At 48.4% G+C, this 18,843-nt stretch overlaps 1 protein-coding gene and 1 long non-coding RNA gene across 2 annotated transcripts; one reads left to right on the top strand and one right to left on the bottom strand.

The window, feature by feature from the left end:
- Positions 1-1,203: 1,203 nt before the first annotated feature.
- LOC134016827 (BTB/POZ domain-containing protein 9-like) lies at positions 1,204-5,871 on the bottom strand. Its single transcript, XM_062456110.1, has 11 exons — positions 5,716-5,871; positions 5,292-5,487; positions 4,783-5,146; positions 4,156-4,426; positions 3,647-3,872; positions 3,378-3,497; positions 3,013-3,122; positions 2,334-2,523; positions 2,124-2,231; positions 1,883-1,961; positions 1,204-1,540 (listed from the first exon to the last, which is right to left on the bottom strand). Exons 2-11 carry the CDS (start codon positions 5,474-5,476, stop codon positions 1,361-1,363), a joined length of 1,833 nt encoding a protein of 610 aa, XP_062312094.1. The 5' UTR covers positions 5,477-5,487; positions 5,716-5,871; the 3' UTR covers positions 1,204-1,360.
- Positions 5,872-8,462: 2,591 nt separating this feature from the next.
- On the top strand, positions 8,463-18,038 carry LOC134016825 (uncharacterized). The gene is made up of 3 exons (XR_009929651.1): positions 8,463-8,602; positions 9,985-10,362; positions 17,970-18,038. It is a non-coding gene; the product is annotated as an uncharacterized LOC134016825 (long non-coding RNA).
- Positions 18,039-18,843: the final 805 nt, after the last annotated feature.

The raw sequence follows: 18,843 nt of genomic DNA, 5'->3' as shown, positions 1-18,843 counted from the left end.
GATTTTAGAGCATAAACGTGAGCTCCTAAAAGATTGGTTTAGTCCCCTGTTGGGGTTCCTGACTCCCTTGCTGACTAGGGCTGTGAGCGGCGTCACAGCAAGGAATTATCACCCTATTAACACAAGGGAAGGAAAACATATTTGTAAATTGTTCCTTTCGAGTGGAAGGTGGAAGCCAGGTGGCCTCACATCCTGAGACATGTTGAGGAGGTTTGGGAGCGTTTTCTGTTGGTGAAGGAACGCTTGAATCTGTTTCTCACATTATCACTCCCTACTCATGCCCCCCCCACACACACACCCACCCACAAAGACAGGCTTCTTGATTACACAGTTGGAGACTGACAGTAATTGAGGCTCAGTGATGGTGGCTGTTTGTGTGTTCTCTGTCTTTAATGAAAGTGGCATTATGGTGTCACTCATCCCACAGTGCCTGATTGACGTGTCTGGTTATTATTTCCGCTTGGAGAAAGGAACTTTAAAGTGATCCTCATCTTGGCTTGTCGGTTCTTCCTCTCATAAATCAAAGCCGAGAAGCAGCTCCTGCAAAGATGAATGAGAGGGATTCGAAATAACAAAATAAACTCGGAAAAAAATGTAAGCTTTCATTTCAAGAAGCTTAGGAAATGGATTGTCTGTAAAGGCGTTTGACTCTCAAATAATTCCCTGTCTCCAAAACCCTGCTAAACACAGACAACGGGTACATAGGAATAAGTAGGAATATCTATTGAAGTATATTACATCAAAGGTTTAGTTACATTTTAACTGTAGTTATAATAGCTACTTTAGTATTTGTGGACTTTTTGGAAATCTTGTGTCACAGCAGTTTAGTACCGGAGGCACCACTATGTTTTATTCCATTATTATTATTATGAATTATTGGCTTGTTAAAACTGGAACTGATAGTACTCACCATCTGGGTTATAATAATATTCATGCAAGCAGCTGTAGGAGATGTCTTAATGTTTTTATGTAAACATTGCTAAGTGAGATAGAGCTTGTGGCACGGTATCAAGTCGGGCGGTAATATAGATCGAACACATAAACCGCCACGGTATTTATTCATCTTAGCCTGGTTAACACCCAGTAAGTCCAACTGCTTGGGGTACAGCTACAAGACATCACCCAGACACTGTCACCTCGCCATCCTCCTCCTTCATTCATTCATTTATTCAACATTACATCCAGCACCTTAATCATTGACAACGTTGTTTATTATAAATATAGAGATTTATTTATATTATTTGGAGCAGCATATGGAGTACTTGGGGGGAAGTACAGGTGAGGGGGTGTGATACAGGTCATGAGAGGCTCTGATCCTCGTCCTTCACTTCCCACCGTGAGCATGGAAGTGCACATGAACTCAAACCCCCCCTCCCTGTGGCGGGGAGAGCGAGGAGGAGGAGGAAGGGCGAGCAGGCTGCGTGACGGGCAGGGCATGCTGGGACTTGGAGTCTGAGCCAGGCAGGTCAGATCCTGGACTTCCTTCTTTGACCTCTGAATACAGCTGTGCAGGACATTCAACATGGACACAATGGAACACCTGGAGATGAGAGAGAGACACAGAGAGACACAGAGAGAGAGAGAGAGACAGAGAGAGAGAGAGAGAGAGTCAGAGAGAGAGAGAGACATAGAGAGAGTGTCAGAGGGAGAGAGAGAGACATAGAGAGAGTGTCAGAGAGAGTGTCAGAGAGAGAGAGAGAGAGAGAGAGAGAGAGAGAGAGAGAGAGAGAGAGAGAGAGAGAGTGTCAGAGAGAGTGTCAGAGAGAGAGAGAGACATAGAGAGAGTGTCAGAGAGAGAGACAGACAGAGAGGGATCTTGATTAGAGTGTGGTCAGCAGTAATGTGATGAGACTGCTGTGACGGCCTTTGCGTTCTTTCTCACCTCATTGGCTGTGTTGTGTGTTCCCACAATGCGGATGAAAGAGGCAGGCTGTTTGTCAAACAGCAGTGTTTGCCAGGATCTTTTCAGGTAGACACACACACACACACACACACACACACGGTACCTTAGATCAGCTGAAGCTACTGGATTTAGAATTCAAAAGAGCTTTCTTGGTTCAGCCCAGGAATTAATTTTGGCCCAGGTCTAAATCCAGGAAGCCTTACGAGGCGTGCACCCCTACCTGCAAGCAAGCTTGGTTCGGTCCACCACCTTGGTCCACTGCTGCTGATTGGTGGAAACCTCAATGTAGTAACTGTAGCTGCGATTGTCACAGTCCCAGAGTAGCAGACTATTCAGATGACACACACACCACCAAGACAGAAACAGAGCCTGTGATGAAATAACAAAAACAAAACAGCTTTTCCACCGTTTAACCCCCGTGGCGTGGTACCTGATGGAGCCCACCATGTAGGGCTGGGCCAGCTGGATGACGATGGCCCCAGACCCCAGCTGGTGGCAGGTGTAGCCCGAGTCCCAGTCGTAGTTGGACGTGTCCCCGTTAAGAAGGGCGTTCCGACTCCGGCTCACGCCCTCGAACACGGTGGCACCACAAGCGATGGTGGCAACGTTCCGGCTAGGGACTGATGGGGATGGGGGGGCGTGGAGGGGTGGGGGTGTGTGGGGGAGGGAGGGGTGTGGAGGGATGGGGGGGTGTGGAGGGATGGGGGGGCGTGGGGGAGGGAGGGGCGTGGAGGAGGGAGGGGCGTGGAGGGATGGGGGGGCGTGGAGGGATGGGGGGGTGTGGAGGGATGGGGGGGGTGTGGGGGAGGGAGGGGTGTGGAGGGATGGGGGGGTGTGGAGGGATGGGGGGATGGGGGGATGTGGAGGGATGGGGGGGCGTGGGGGAGGGAGGGGCGTGGAGGAGGGAGGGGCGTGGAGGGATGGGGGGGCGTGGGGGAGGGAGGGGCGTGGGGGCGTGGGGGATTGGAGGGATGGGGGGGTCATGGAGAGCGGTGCAACAGGAGGTAGGAAAAGAAGAGACAAAATAAACAGCGATACTAGTCAGAAGAGAAAAATAACCCAACTGTCACTGCTAGGTATGTTAACCTGAGGCTTCATAAGCTCTTTACCCAGCAGGCCTTGCTCCAGCGTGTAGGGCTTCTCTGTGAACATGCACTCAAAGGCCACCAGGTGGAACACCTTGTTGACCGTGTTGTGGGTTCCGACCACACGCACATACCTAGGAGACACACACAGGGTGAGCAAACAATCCAATCAACTTTCTATTTTAATATATATATATATAATCACATTCTGTGGGAACCACTGCAAATCTCTAATCTCAGAAGAATGGATGACTTTTCTACGTAGCACCTTTTCATGAGACTGTAAGTGTCTAGTTTTGGGTACAGCCACCGACCGACACTACTGACAGACGGAGCACGGCCCGTTACCATGGCCACACTCCTTCACGGATGTTGCGCAAGCTCTGTACCTGCACACGCGTGCCTGAAAGAAGAGCTCCTGCCAGGAACGACACAGGAACTTGGAGTGGTCCACCACACGCACCCAGTCCAGCTCATCCATGGACACCTCCACATAGTAGGAGTACGACCTGGTTCAGGACCAACAGAGACGGCGTCACACATCCCGTCTAACGCGTCGCGCCATCCAGAGTCCCTCTGTCTCTCACCTCCCCTCCACCCCTCCCGCCAATCAGCATGCGCCGTTGATGGGCTCGCGCCGACGTGATTGGCTACCTACCGGCTGTCGCGGTCCCACAGCAACAGACGGACGTGGTTGATGATGGAGGGCTGGCCCAGCTTGATCTGGAGGCCCGACCTGCTGTGGCCCTCCTCCTCGATGGGGTGCCTGGAGAAGCCGTGGTCCAGGTCGTAGTTCTGGGTGTCTCCGTCCAGCAGGGCAGACTTCAGTTCCCCCTTCACTGCCTGGGCACCGTGCTTCATGGTGGCGATGTTCTCCTCGGGGACTGCAGCGGGGGGGGCAGGATTACAGCGGCATTACAACCATGGTGAATGTGTTCCCTTACACCTGCGGTCTTCAACCCTGGGGCTCAAGGACCCTCCGTCCTGCATGTTCTAGATGTTTCCCTGCTGAGTGTGTGTGTGTGTGTGTGTGGGTGTGTAAGAGTGAGTGTGTGTGTGTGTGTGTGTGTGTGTGTGTAAGAGTGAGTGTGTGTGTGTGTGTGTGTGTAAGAGTGTGTGTGTGTGTGTATGTAAGAGTGAGTGTGTGTGTGTGTGTGACAGACTGACTGAGCATGCCGCGGTAGTTGAGGTCCATGTCCCGGCTCTCGGAGCGGGTCTGGATGGCGTCCAGCAGGTGGTCTGGGCTCAGCAGGCCGGAGGGGCGCACCACGTTCAGCATCTCAGCCAGGCTCATCAGCGGCAGACGCACCGCCGACATCACTTCCTGCGTGGCGGCCGGGTCGTCGTCGTTGTGGCGACACCAGCGGCAGAGAGCCTGGAAGATCTCCCTCTCGGTGGAGGCAAAGGAATCCCTCTGTACCACGGCAAGGAGGGCTGTCTGCACACGAGAGAGAGAGAGAGAGACAGAGAGAGAGAGGAGAGAGAGGAGAGAAAGAGAGAGAGAGAGAGAGAGAGAGAGGAGAGAGAGAGAGAGAGAGAGAGAGAGAGAGAGAGAGAGAGAGAGAGAGAGAGAGAGAGAGAGAGAGAGAGAGAGAGAGAGAGAGAAATGACAACTCAATTATAGCAAGTCAATTTAACAAACAGATTACAAAGATGACCGGAGGCCTTATCATCCCTCTTTACGAGTGATAGACCAATTCAAGTCCATTTAATAACTTGTTCTTTTTTTTTTATATCGTAAAAAGTACATTATAATCTCTATAACAAGCCTATGTTGTTAGGAGGGGGCGCTACCTTAGAGAGGGAGATGAAGCCGTCGGACGCCAGCACCTCTGGGGCCTGGTTGTCCATGTATGAGCAGCAGGCCTGTGACAGGCCCTGGAGGCAGTACAGGCTGGCCACGTCGTACACCAGGCACACGTTCTGGGTGTGGAGCGCCGTGCGGAGGAACTCGCAGGTGGAGTCCTCCAGTGGCTGGAGGCCGTAGCGGTGAGCCAGGCCCAGGAAGTCCAGCAGGACGTCCTGCCGGGCTGAGGTGAGGCTGGCCCGGCCTGTGTACAGGTACTGGAGGAGCATGGAGAAGGCTTCTGCCTGGGTGTCCTGCAGGTGTACCTCCGCTTGAGGCTGGGACTCCTTCATCCCGTTATATAGCATGGCTCTGAGGAGGGAGGAAAGAGGGCTTCTGTTTATAAAAGCCCAAGATTGAAAGACGACTAGCCTAGCTACGCCTGAAACAGCTCATCAACTGAGTATAGGCTAACCATGGACACGTTCCTTGTCTCGACGTTGACGGAAAAACTTACCTGAAGTACTGGCACCGAGAGGCCAGGATAACCCGGTGGGCCGGGAAGCGTTTACCCTCCACCAGGAAGGTGACATCGCTGTACTCCTCGCTAGACACCAGAGTGCCCAGGTGTTCAGACAGAAGGTGCAGGTGATCTATCTCCGACACAGACGTCGGGGGTCGTAGACTGTGGCTGTTACTCATGGCGCTCACATCTGGAGAGACGTTAACACAGACATTTATGTATTTAAAACTTTTGGCACTAATTAGAACCGAAATTGTATTGTAAATCGATGGCTTGAAGAATTGGAGCTATCTACATTTTGACAGGAAGCTAACTAGACTGCTAGCTCGCTAGCTCTTAGCCTAATAGTTCACGTGAGCACTACGTTGGGTAGACAGCCTTGCTAGCTTGTAAAGCTACATGCAGTCAATTGTCTTACTTGAGCCAACGTCGCTTTTCTTATGATCCAACCAAGTATAAAACCTGACCCCTGGGGCACTGATTATAATAATCTCAGCGAGGCTAGTTATGGAGGCTAGCTAGCTAACCATCAACCGGATGTTGTTTATACTGAAGGAATTTAAATTACGTCATCTTTCATTTTTACCCAACAGAGGGCGAGGGCGTGCATGTTACGATTTAAATTAACGGAGCTTTCGTTTCTCAAAAACAAGGAACGTGTCATTGAAATTGTGCCTTAGATATAATAACGCCGTATTGTAAGGCGTATTGTCATAATTTACTTTACCAGCTTAATAACCATTGGATGAACACCTGGCGTAATTCCTTATTATACCACCCTGTGGCGCTACAGGCTAACGTGTGTCAAGACGCTGGCATCAACTTCTCCTTTCTATCAGGCAGGCTCCTTTCATTGTCTGTTTTTAAATCTAAACTTAAAACGCAATTATATGCACTAGCGTTTCCCACTACCTCTTCAGTTGTAATGTTACTTATTTTACTGTTATTGACTGTTTGTATTTTGTTTTTAGTATGTATTTTATGGTGTCTTTGTGCTTTTGTTCGGCACCTCGTTCAGCCTTACTGTGTTAGTGTTCTTTATAAATAAATGTACTTACTTACTATAAGTTTATCTCTCTCTCGCTTTCTCTCTCTCTCTCTATTGTGTTAATGTTAATAACCATTGAACGTGCATGTTTCTGTGTGAGCTTTTACAGCCCTCTGTTGCATGGTCTGGGCTCAATTTCTGACGGCTCCTGTTTCTTTGATCCTGGCAGAGACGGGCTCGAGGCATGGGGCCCAACTAGGTCTCGCTGACTGCCAAACACTCCATATACCCTGCCTGGAACAAACACAACTACATCATGATGTGAGGCTGACCACAGCCTAACACCGGCTAAATGTTTCCAAATGTTGTTCTTTGCGATTCTCCGTGTTCCTGTTAGGTTTAGGAGGAAAAAATTGCGTAGATTGTGTGTTTGTGACGGAAGTAGTTTGGTTGATTATGCCTGTTTTCTCAAAGGTAAGAACATTACATTGTTTCACAGAGCCTCATCCCATTTGATGCTGTAAAACACGAACGTTCATCTCTGTGTGTGGTGTTTCTCAGACATAGTGTAAGTGCACACCAGGTGGGCTTCATTAAGCTGTCATAAGGATGACATAACAGACGCCAGTACCAGTCATAACAACTGATGTCAATTCATTACTAAACGCTATGGCAAAAAAAATCAGAACACTCTGGGGAGCTGTTATAACAAACACACACACACACACACACACACACACACACACACACACACACTATTAATAAGGCCTGGAAACTGTTCTTCTGTGAAAGGTAATTACTTTCTACAGCATGGGAGTCTGTGATGGACTAGCTGGCTGTTCTGTATTAGCTTCTCACTGCCTTTTCTTTAATGACCTCTCTTTATTACCATTTTAACACTTCACTGTGGACTGTTTTATATTCAGCCTTCTTAAACTTTCCAAAGTCTCCATGCCGAAACGTACTAGTTTTAAATATCGTTTTTAGTTGTGAAGGACCATTTGTAAAGCTCTCATTTTAGATGAATTACTTATTGCAAATACTAATCTGGTTGAGTCCAAATGTCCTTTGTTTATTTTGACTGGCTCAGTCTTGCCAGTCAGTGTGAACAAGGTAGAAGATGGTTCCTGCTTCATGTGATAACTTCACTTAAAGATGTACAGCTGTTCAACCGATGAAAGCAGTAAGGAAGTGATTTGAAAATTTGTTATAAAGATGAAAATAAAAGTTATTTTATTTTCTTCCCGTAACCTGCATGGCTAGGGTTTTAAGTAGGCCTATCAACCTTTCTCATAGAAACGAAACAGCTATGGAGGAATAATTACCCTGAACAAATACATCTGTAGAGCACATAATATTTCATTATTTTTTATTAACTGACACCGAGCTGACAGCGCTGTCATTACTGGCGCACCAAGGATAAAGTAATTTATGCTGTTAATCATACAATCATGTGAACATGAATCTCCAGTTATCTCTCCTCTGAAGAATATTCTATACGTATATAAATATTATATGTTGGTCTTGTTGCTCATTTAGTCAGAATACTCCTATTGTTTTGTCTTTGGGTGGCTGAGATATTAAATCAAATAAAGTTATGGAAATAAATGCTATTGCATTACGCAGCAGAAGACACAAGGGAGGAGATTTTCATATTGCAGCAATAAGCTTGAATTGGATAAATGCATCTGTTTCGCGGCTGCTACCAATGTTGTGAAAGGGTATACAATACTAATAATAATCTGTGCGTTGGTATGGATATACCTCATTGAAAATAGAACATGGAGTGGAACACTGCTATATTGTATGCGTTTATGAGAGATCGATTTTTAGTCCTCTAATAATTGACGCTCCCCTTTACACTGCATATCTGGTCATAGTCAATGGCAATTTCAAAACAATTATATTTGTAAACACGTTGGCACTTACAGTATTTTTAACCGGTCCAATGATTTTAATCAATGGACGTTTACAATGAGACACGCCCATATTAGGTATCAACTTAGGCGTAAATAAATACATGAACAAGTCGGCAATATATAGAGACATACATTTAATGGTAGGCTTACTATAGATTACGCTAGTGTTGAAACTATTATCGGCTTCACAGTAGCAACATTGGGACAATTTTATTGATTTCAAACCCCGCCTCTTAATACTAGGATGTATGCAGGGGAGCGACACGTGACGTTGTTACCAAAATCCAGTATGGCGGAATCTGTCAGAAAATGATTTTTTCGTCCTGTAGACTTCTCAATGAAAAAGACATTGATTCTGCGACATTGTCGGGACACAATCTGGCTTTATGATAATTTTGGTAAGTATATATTCTGGCCATCCAACATCTTTGCTTGTTTAGATGCGCGTATAATACTGAGGTATCTTGGGCATTGATGCGTTGATCACGGGCGCGGGGACAATCCTATCAAAACAATGTCTGCTGAAGTTTCCAGTTGAGCTGGTAGCGTTACGGGAGCTTGAAACCTACAAATTACATTATATATTTGCCTTTTCTTTTGTGCTATGAATGTGTAATACATCTAGTGATACAGCTACATCTCGCCAGAATCGTCGAGAAGTGTGTGGGAGATTAATACTTATCTGGTTTGATATGCTCAAGCTGGCTGATACGCCTCGATTTGTTCTCGAGCTATTTTTAGAACAGGGAAGGGTTTAGCCCATTATCCCCAATAAAGTGTATTCAGCATACATTTTTGTGTCATATATTTCGATCATTTCGATAATTCGACTATTTAAAGGAGCTATGGCATAGAAAGTGATGTGTATGTGAATGGGCGGTGGTATGGTTGTCTATGCGTCAACATTTTTGTGAATGGAGGGGCATACGGCTGTTGCCGCGCTGTTCCAGTACCCTTTCAATTTTACATTGGCGCCGTTATTAATGCAAGTGTAGATACGGAAGCTGTAGGAAAACATGCATTTCAACGTGTGCTGTCTAAATGTGTACGTTTGAGGTAATACAATATTTAAACGTTGGTAACGATTATTTATGTTGAGACGAGAAAGGTAGATATTTTGGTCAGTAATCTAGAGTGTTTCTCGATCTCGGCTGCGGGGCTTGTCTCCTCCAATCTTTCACCCATGCACAGTTTGGGGACAATGGGTTTACACACACACACACACACACACACACTAACACACCATCAAGGCCCCAAGACCCCCAGCTCAGGGAGGGTAGTGTAGCGCCGTACCCCAGGGGTGTGCCCCATAGGACATGCACAGCTTCATCACAAAGCGCGAGTGCGATTGTGTGCTGTGACCGACTTTTGGTGATTTGTCCCAAGGCTTTACTGTCTGCTCCGCTGTCCTGAGGAGACGCCCTCACGCACACACGCTCGCATGCACACCCACTCCCCCCTGTCCTCAGGCCAGTATCCTCCTCCCCCTCTCCTCCCCCCTCTCCTCCCCCTCCCCTCCTGATGGTTTTGTCCTTTACACTGTAGTTGAAACACCTCACAATGAGCCTAACCTCACGTTTAAGTTTTCAAGACTTATTTTTCTCACTCCCTGTTTCTCTCTCTCTCTCTCTCTCTCTCTCTCTGTCTCTCTCTCTCTCTCTCTCTCTCTCTCTCTCTCTCTCTCTCTCTCTCTCTCTCTCTCTCTCTCTCTCTCTCTCTCTCTCTCTCTCTCTCTCTCTCTCTCTCTCTCTCTCTCTCTCTCTCTCTCTCTCTTTTCCAGACTGGTGAAAGTGGAAGAGGACATCTTTGATTGGATTAACCGAAGTGAAACCTCATGGGGATTGGTTTATAGTGGATGAGCTAACCAATAGGAGGGCCTGTTGGAAGGCCGGTTTCCAATGACAACCAGAGAGAGAGTGTGGATTTACAACCTTGGCCAAACCCAGTAGGCCCATCTACTTATCCATACCCACAGCCCCTGTGCCTGTCTCTTAAAGCGTGTATATTCTGTACAAGTACAGAAACCTGTCCCTGTATCAAGAGAACACGCTTGCACACGCACAGAGAAATTCCACCTCCTTATTTTGACGTAGTCAGCCAACTCCGTGGATCCTCCTGACTGTCGACTCGTCAACGATGACCTCGCAAAGTCACTCAGGTAAACCTTTCACTGTCAGCTTATCCGCGTGCTACAGACCGCGATCACACACGAGTCGAGTAGAGCCGACGACCTCGATGTGTCCGTGTTGATGAGGAACCGGGCGGTCGTCAGACAATCCCTACGCAGCGTGTGACTGCTCTATATCCCATTTCCTGGTGTTGTAACGAGAGGCCGTCTCCACGGTGACGTGTGTGACGGCGGGAACTGGCCTTTGTCCTGATCTTGCTACCAGAGACGGAGGTCATGTGACCATCGTGTTGACTCGATGCGCGGGGAGATGTGTGTACTGTAAATACCGTCGCCACGGTTACCGCTGACCCTCCCGAAGCAGCGAGGTAACCCTTCCATATCCATGCCTCATCGCGAGTATCACTGGCTCAAGGATGACCAATGAGTACATGATGTGTGTGTGTGTGTGTGTGTGAGAAACATGGAGGGCTCCGTCTAGTCTGTTCGCTGCTTTGCTCCAAGTGAAAAAAACGTGCGTTTGCAGCGGTGGATGTTTCAGCAGTGTTGATCCAGAAAATGGTAAAGTGGCAGGCCGACGCTAGCAGGTAGAGAGATATGGCCCTGAGTTTCTCATGGTCTGACCAGGACCTCCACCCCCGTCCCCGTCCCCAAACCCCTGCTGTGGTGTCAGGTACTATGAGCTGTGTGCCACACTGCTGTAAGAAGGCCAAGCTCATTATGTAGTTACATCAGTCCAGTATTAAGGACGAAGCTCAACACCTTTCAATAGACACCATTCTACCTGCAGCATCTATACGGGAGTCAGGTGGCTGAGCGGTTAGAGAATCGGGCTAGTAATCAGAAGGTCGCTGGTTCGATTCCAGGCTGTGTCAAATGACGTTGTGTCCTTAGGCAAGGCACTTCACCCTACTTGCCTCGAGGGAATGTCCCTGTACTTACTGTAAGTCGCTCTGGATAAGAGCGTCTGCTAAATGACTAAATGTAAATGTATACGCACATCTATACACACATCTATACACAGCCTGACTCAAGGTGGGCTTTCAATGAACACTTTCACACAAGGCACGGCCCTCTCAGCTAACTGGGAATGTAAGTGTTTAATTTTTTTAAATTTTTGGGGGGTTACAAATCAAAATTAATTGATTTCTTTAGTGAGTGATTTCCTTGTTTTATGAGGTCAATATAACTTTGTTCTGAACTTGTACATCTTTGTGCTTGTTTCCTGGTAGTATATTTAGGTTTATGGGATAGCAGGCTAGATTAAACATTACAAGGTAGTTTCTGAGAAAAGTGAAACACAAGAGTCCAATATAGATTTCTTGGAAAAGAAAGCCGGGGTATTTCTTCAATCTTTATGAGTTTATCAGCAAACAGATATGACTGAACATGTGACAATGCATGGGGAGATATAGCATATTAGCGCTTGATTCTTGTTCTACATTGATGATTAGCGTTGATCTAGCGCTGACACTTCAGCCTTTTGAATTGCGTGGTGCAATATGCTGAATCGTCATGTTCGTCCCGGATTTCAGTTCGAGCACTATTGCGCTGTTGGGATGCACTTTTTCTAGTCAGACTTCCAGCTCTTTGGTTCCTAGGGAGTCTCGTCAGTCACACCACAACCTCGTCATGGTTGTCGGCCCAGGAGGGTTAGCGGAGGGCCTCTGTGGTCACAGATGACACGCTTATCAGTTCCCTGTACTTGAAAGGCCGTGCTGCATGTGGACGTTTGGATAAGAGGCCCAAAATGTGGTGTGTGTGTGTTGGTGTGGTGTGTCTGGTGTGTGTGTGTGTGTGTGGTGTGTGTGTTTCTGAATGACATGGAAGTTGAGAGGGTTTTCAGGAATATCCAACCCTAACTGAAACTACACCTGACTCATTGCTAACACACACACTCCACTGTGTAGCGATGTAGTGAGCAATTTGTGAATGGTGGGATTAGACACAGTTTTCCAAGAAGAAAAAATGGTGAGGGCTTTATTTGTGAAGTATGACCATTCTAGGCAGACAGAGTGTAAACGTCTAACTCACCTGCTCTACCCAAGTTATTGTTGCGTTCTGTTGTGATTCGTGTGTGTTAGCTAGCGCTTTTATGTGCCAACCCCTGAACTCAACATACAAATCGTTTTTCCTCGAATACCTTGACATTCGAAATCTAGGTTGGCACTAAAATATTTCCAGCTTTATACAGCCCAGTCAACAGCTTATTACGCTGTGATACTATAATGTATATTTACGACTTAGGATAATTATCCTGTAGATAAGATAAGACCAGTCAAGGCTGAGCAAGGTTGTATACTGTACCGTCATTTTCCTTTCCATTTTAAACATGGATTTCTTTTTGATGGATTTGTGAACTGAAATCAAGCGGGTGAGGAGGTGAGGGGGTGAGGGGGTGAGGAGTGGAAGCAAGCGGGTGAGGTCTGATTCTGACATAAGCAGGGTGACACAAGGGATAGCTTGGCACAGAGAGCACACTCACGCACACACACACACTCTCTCACACACACACATACGTGCGTAGACAACCGATGCAGTCCCAGAAATGCAGATAGGAGTGACACAGGGATAGGGAGACATAAATAAGAACACTCCCAGGCATTCTCACACTCTGCCACACACACTCTCTGCCACACACACACACTCTGCCACACACACACACACACACTCTCAGCCTCACACAGAACTAATAACTATGCACCTGTCTCTCTCCTCATTCTGTACCCTTAGTCTGTTCTCTCCGAATGAGAAGCACAACTAATGGGAGAGATGGAAGGGGGAGATGGAGGGAAAGATGGAGGGAGAGGGAAAGATGAGAGGAGAAGAGGAAGAGATGGAGGGAGGAGAGGAAGAGATGGAGGGAGGAGAGGCAGAGATGGAAGGAGGAGAGGAAGAGATGGATCTATCTCTCTCTGCCCCTCTCTCTATGACATAATATCTTGTGTTGCGACAAATGTGGACTCCGACAGTGTTGAATGAAGCATGCAGCTAGCTGACCAGCGAATGGGAACGCTGCGTTGAGAGGAAGTGTCTGGTCTCTGTGAGGGCCTGTAGCGGCCGGGCTCGGACGCCCCCGGGTCTGTCTGGTCTCTGTGAGGGCCTGTAGCGGCCGGGCTCGGACGCCCCTGGGTCTGTCTGGAGCCAGCGCGGCCAACGGGTGCTTGCGAGGCCCTGGAGGCCCCGCCCTCCATCGTCTCCCACGGCGACAAGATGCTTCATAGTGATCTGCTGCTCTCTCAAAGAGACCACTATCTCGCACACACACTCAAATACATACACACACACATTTACATTTAGTCATTTAGCAGACGCTCTTGTCCAGAGCGACTTACAGTAAGTACAGGGACATTCCTTCCGAGGCAAGTAGGGTGAAGTGCCTTGCCCAAGGACACAACGTCATTCTGCAAAGCCGGGGATCGAACCGGCAACCTTCTTATTACTAGCCTGATTCCCTAACCGCTCAGCCACCTGACTCCCCACACACGGGCTGTGGTCTGCGAAGGCCCGTATCAGTGTCCTGTCCGCCCGGCCAGGTCCCCAGGCACTCCTGAGTTGGCCAGGCTCTGTGGGAAGCTGGTTGTCGCTGGCCGTCCAGCCTCAGTCTTTTAATCGGCATTAGCAAACGGAGCAGGGAGAAGGAGCTAATGACATGGGAGGGACAATTAGAGGGGAACGGGACATCTCTCTTTGATCACTCAGATGGGGGAGACGGGATACACGGTGTCCTGCCAGCCAACTGTCGCTTGCAATCACATTTACAACGACCTCGCTCAACGGCGTTCTCCGTGCAGCCGTCTGGCTGTGTTCGGGTTGGAAAGAGGGGGGAGGAGGAGAGAGGGGGGGACGGGGTGGAGGGAGGAGGAGAGGGGAGGGGGGGAGGGCGGGTAGAGGTGAGGGAGGGTGGAGGGAGGAGGGGGAGGGAGAGGGGAGGAGGGGAGGGAGGGAGAGGGGAGGAGGGGAGGGGGGTTATCATCTGGTTTGACTGTTCAGACTTGAAGGAATCTACTGATGCATCGTCTGTTGAACGTACGCAAACGCCAACACTCACACAAGCCCACACACTCTTATTTAATTATTACTTAAGTAATATCAATATTTATTTTAATATGTAACACTTGTACTGTGTCTTTGGCTTATCAAAGGATTATGCGAGAACAAACACTGGAAATTTGCCCCTGGGGAGAAAAGATTCCTTTTATACGCCTCAAACAGTTATCCCTCAACCTTGTCTACAGAGTAACATGTGTGTGAGGGGTTTGGGGGTGAAAGGTCATTCATGGCCCGGCCTTGCCAGAGTGGAGGTTCCTTCATGACAGGACGCCAGAGTTCACCCTGCTGGGGTCACGAGTCCCCCATCCTCCATGGGGTTGCCATGACATCGGAGGGGGGGGGGGGGCGGGTTGCGGGACCTGAGGAAGTAAATATGTGTCCCGCAGGAAGGACCTGAGGAAGGAGAGGTGCGTTTGACGCGTGGTGTTAATCCTCCCCCACGCCCCCATCCTGCGGAATTGACTCTTTCTTTATTGTGTTTTTTGTGGCCGCTGGGAGAGGAAGGACTCTGAATGTAATGAGATTGGGGGGGCGACCTTCCTGTGTGTGTTTGCTAGAGTTCCACACGGCAAGGGCTGAGACTTCAAATCTCAAGAAGATGTTGCTGATGCACAGTGGAGACGACCTGAAGCACTGGGTTTTGGTCAGCCTCGCAGAACAGCCTGGCAGAACAGCCTGGCAGAACAGCCTCACAGAACAGCCTCTCATAACAGCCTTCAGCTCCATGGCAGTGGGGTTACGTATTCAGCGTTCGGGCCAGGCCAGATCATAACAAACATGTTGTGATGAGCGCTAGCCTCGTTAGCGCGGGCTGACTGGGGCTTAGCCAGAGGCTAGCGGGAGCTATTTATAGCCGTCCACCTCCTGATTCTGTGCCTGCAGGAACAAGAGCGTGCCGGGGGGGGGAGGGGCAGACCAGGGATCTACAGGGAAGATTGACAGAATCGCCGTTGCCTGGAGATTGGAGCTGTGTGTGTGTGTTGGTGTGCGTTCATCCTATTTTTCTCTCCTTATTTATATCCTCCTTCCCCTCTCCTCATTTCTGCTTTTTCCTGTACTCTGATAGCCTGTTCTCTCCTCCCCCCCCCCCTCCCTCTCTCCCTCCCTCCCCCTCACTCTCTCACTGTGGTCAAGCTCTTAATGGGCCACACAGTCAAAGTCAGTTTGCTAAGAAGCCACAGTGTAGAAACACTGCGGACTAGAAACTTAACTTGAGCTATCATTACCTAAATACAGGGTAATGTTACACCTGACACAGGTGGCATCTATACACAAGCCATGCAAAACAGGCCCTACACACACACACACATAATTGCCCTTGAGATAGAGGATACACATTTGTGGCTGTGTGTCCTTGTTTCCCTTGCAAAGTTGAGACGTACATCTGCATTATTTGGATGGAATAGCCAATGTGGGATATGTAATCCGATGTTGGTTTGCATGGATTGTATGTGTAAGCAGGGATGCAGGTAGCCTTGCCGGCCAATGTGTGTGTGTGTGGGTGGTTTGTTGGGTGTGTGTGTGGGGGGGGGGGCGGCACCTTTGTTCAGAATATTTACTCAGTAATTTGAATTTTCTGAGCTTTTGCTGCAGACTGTCCAGAAGGGATTTTGCACAGATCCATCCAGCAGATGTTAATAAAACAAAGTGTTTCTCTCGCCTTGTACCTTGTCAATTGTGCACCTGGGTCGTGATTTTAAATACCTGTTACTGATTATGTTGGAGGGCTTCTTGAATAAGCAGATTGCTGTTGTCAGTTTTTAATGTTAATTTCTATGTTACATGGATTCCAATGGAAATGTTCCCATTGTAAAAACGTTTTGTAAACCTAAGTGTGTGCTCGCAATGTGCTTGCTTTTCGGAGGAAAGTTTAGACTTTGATTTTACGCAAAGTTGAATCACTAACTTGTTCTCGTTTTTGAGAATCCCTGACAGAAACGGACAAAAACTGGCCCCTTTGGAACAAGCTCAGAATATAAGTAGCTCTTACATTTACATTTAGCAGACGCTCTTATCCAGAGCGACTTACAGTAAGTACAGGGACATTATACCCGAGGCAAGTAGGGTGAAGTGCCTTGCCCAAGGACACAACGTCATTACACGCAGCCAGGAATCGAACCGGCAACCTTCTGATTAATAGCCCAATTCCTAACCGCTCAGCCATCTGACTCCCTTGTGGCCAAGGCTCACAGAAACCCAGATTAGCGATGCATAGTGCATCTCCTCCTTGTTAGTTACAGAGTGTGTGTGTGCGCGAGCAGGCGTGTGTGTCTGTGTCCGCGTGCACGAACCAGTTACAGAAATAGACGGCCACAGCAAGACTCCAGCCTGCTTTCTTCTCCTCCGGTCTCCAGAGAGATTTCAAGCTGGGTTTTCATCTCGGTTTTTAAAATAGATTTAGTGTTTGTGCACCTCTTTGCCTTTAGGCTGCACAAAGCATTATCGCTGTGTGTGTGTGTGTGTGTGTGTGTGTGTGTGTGTGTGTGTGTGTGTGTGTGTGTGCAACAAACCTTTAACCTAACCTAACGCACAAAAGCCAAAGTGTGTGTGTGTGTGTTTGTGCAGAAAAGCTTTATTATTACACAAACACCCCCCCAATGAGCATGTGTGTGTGTGTGTGGTTCTGTGCCGACCACTCTCCTTCTGCTTATATCTCTCCATCTTCCTTCTCTCTCCTTCTGCTTATATCTCTCCATCTTCCTCCTCTCTCCTTCTGCTTATATCTCTCCATCTTCCTCCTCTCTCCTTCTGCTTATATCTCTCCATCTTCCTCCTCTCTCTACTTCCATTATCCTCCCTTCTGTCGTTTTACTCCTGTTTTCACCCCCGCACATCCCACCTCCAACCATAATATTTCTTTTCTTGTCCTTCCATCTCCCCCTCCTTCCTTCCATCCCCCCCTCACCCCGGACAGCTATTTATAGCCTTGCCTTCCCAGGGCTCTGCAGCTACAAAATCCTTTTCATGTTGCCACTATAATTACAGACTACACACACACACAAGCATGCATGCTTGCATACAAAACAGGGACAGACACTCTACATTTGTGTATTTTTTCCCAGGTGTGTTTTTTTTTCTTTTTCACGTATCCGTGTGTGTACTCGTGTGTGTGTGTGTGTGTGCGTGCATGTGCTGTTACACAAAGAGAGTTCTTTCTACCTTCTCCCCCCCTTCTCACCCCCCCTCCTCCTCTCCTCCCGCTCTCTCCTCCTGCTCCCTCTATCCCCAGCCTCCCCTTCTACCTCGCACACTTGCTATGCTGAGCACAGCCAGTATCAGTCGAGCCCAACATCCATGCTGAACACACACACACAGGGATGAACACAGCAGCCTCAGGCTGTCGCCTCCAGGCCTGTGGCCCCTAAGCATGAGCTTGCTGTGATAGGCCGATTCAAGCTCCCTCCCGCGACAGGGAGGCTGTTCTCCACGACCACAGTCTCCACCTGGAGAGACGCAGGAAGGATGACGCTCGGTCGCTGGCTCTCTAACCCCAACGGCTGTCGATCGCTCAGATGAACGTTGCCTGAAGGTCGTCTCCATGTTGCAGACCATATTTGAAGTGGAATGTTCTCTCTCTCCTGCAGATGGGTTCCTCGGTAAAGACCAGCCCCTGGAGGTCCTGAAGAACTCTATGCTCAACCACATCCCAGCAGGTAGGACGCATCTTCATCTCCGTGCTAGAGTTCGTGTGGTTTGTTTGTCACTGTCAAACACGTCTTAAAGTTGCAACGGTAAGGTTCACCTGTAGCCTGCTTGCTTCAGGACTATGAACTAGCTTCGAGCTCTTTGTTTAGCCAAGCTCTGGATAACTGATGGGTGTGGAATTGGTGAGGAGGTGGAGTAGGTGGAAGATGCTTGTGGAGAGGAGGGAGGACGGAGGGAGGACTCCACGATTTCCCCGATGTGAAGTGCACTGCCTGTGTGTGTAACCGTCAACCTCTGTGATTGTGTCGTTTGATGAAGCTGAACAGGTCGAAGAGACCTACAGCTAGCTCAGAGACCTGAAGCTAGCTCAGAGACCTACAGCTAAGTCAGAGACCTACAGCTAGCTCAGAGACCTACAGGTAGCTCAGAGACCTACAGCTAAGTCAGAGACCTACAGCTAGCTCAGAGAACTACAGCTAGCTCAGAGACCTACAGCTAGCTCAGAGACCTACAGCTAGCTCAGACACTTACAGCTAGCTCAGAGACCTACAGGTAGCTCAGAGACCTCTAGCTAGCTCAGATACCTCCAGCTAGCTCAGAGACCTCCAGCTAGCTCAGAGACCTACAGCTAGTTTAGAGACCTACAGCTACCCCCTGTAGTACCCTTGCGTACCTGTAGGGGCGCACATACCGCTGTTTGAGAAACGCTGCACCAGTCTTACATTTACATTTAGTCATTTAGCAGACGCTCTTATCCAGAGCGACTTACAGTAAGTACAGGGACATTCCCCCTGAGGCAAGTAGGGTGAAGTG

This window comes from Osmerus eperlanus, unplaced genomic scaffold, assembly GCF_963692335.1.
Source record: "Osmerus eperlanus unplaced genomic scaffold, fOsmEpe2.1 SCAFFOLD_125, whole genome shotgun sequence".
Lineage (NCBI taxonomy): Eukaryota > Metazoa > Chordata > Actinopteri > Osmeriformes > Osmeridae > Osmerus > Osmerus eperlanus.
The sequence above is the reverse complement of the archived record's forward strand: the minus strand, read 5'-3'. Positions and strand labels throughout refer to the sequence as shown.

Coding starts and splice junctions, on each gene's coding strand:
- LOC134016827 (XM_062456110.1), bottom strand. CDS start 5,476: ATGAGTAACAGCCACAGTCTACGACCCCCGACGTCTGTGTCGGAGATA. Junction 3,123..3,377: donor TTTCAGGCACGCGTGTGCAG/GTACAGAGCTTG, acceptor TGTGTCTCCTAG/GTATGTGCGTGTGGTCGGAA. Junction 1,962..2,123: donor CGAACCAAGCTTGCTTGCAG/GTAGGGGTGCAC, acceptor CTACCTGAAAAG/ATCCTGGCAAACACTGCTGT.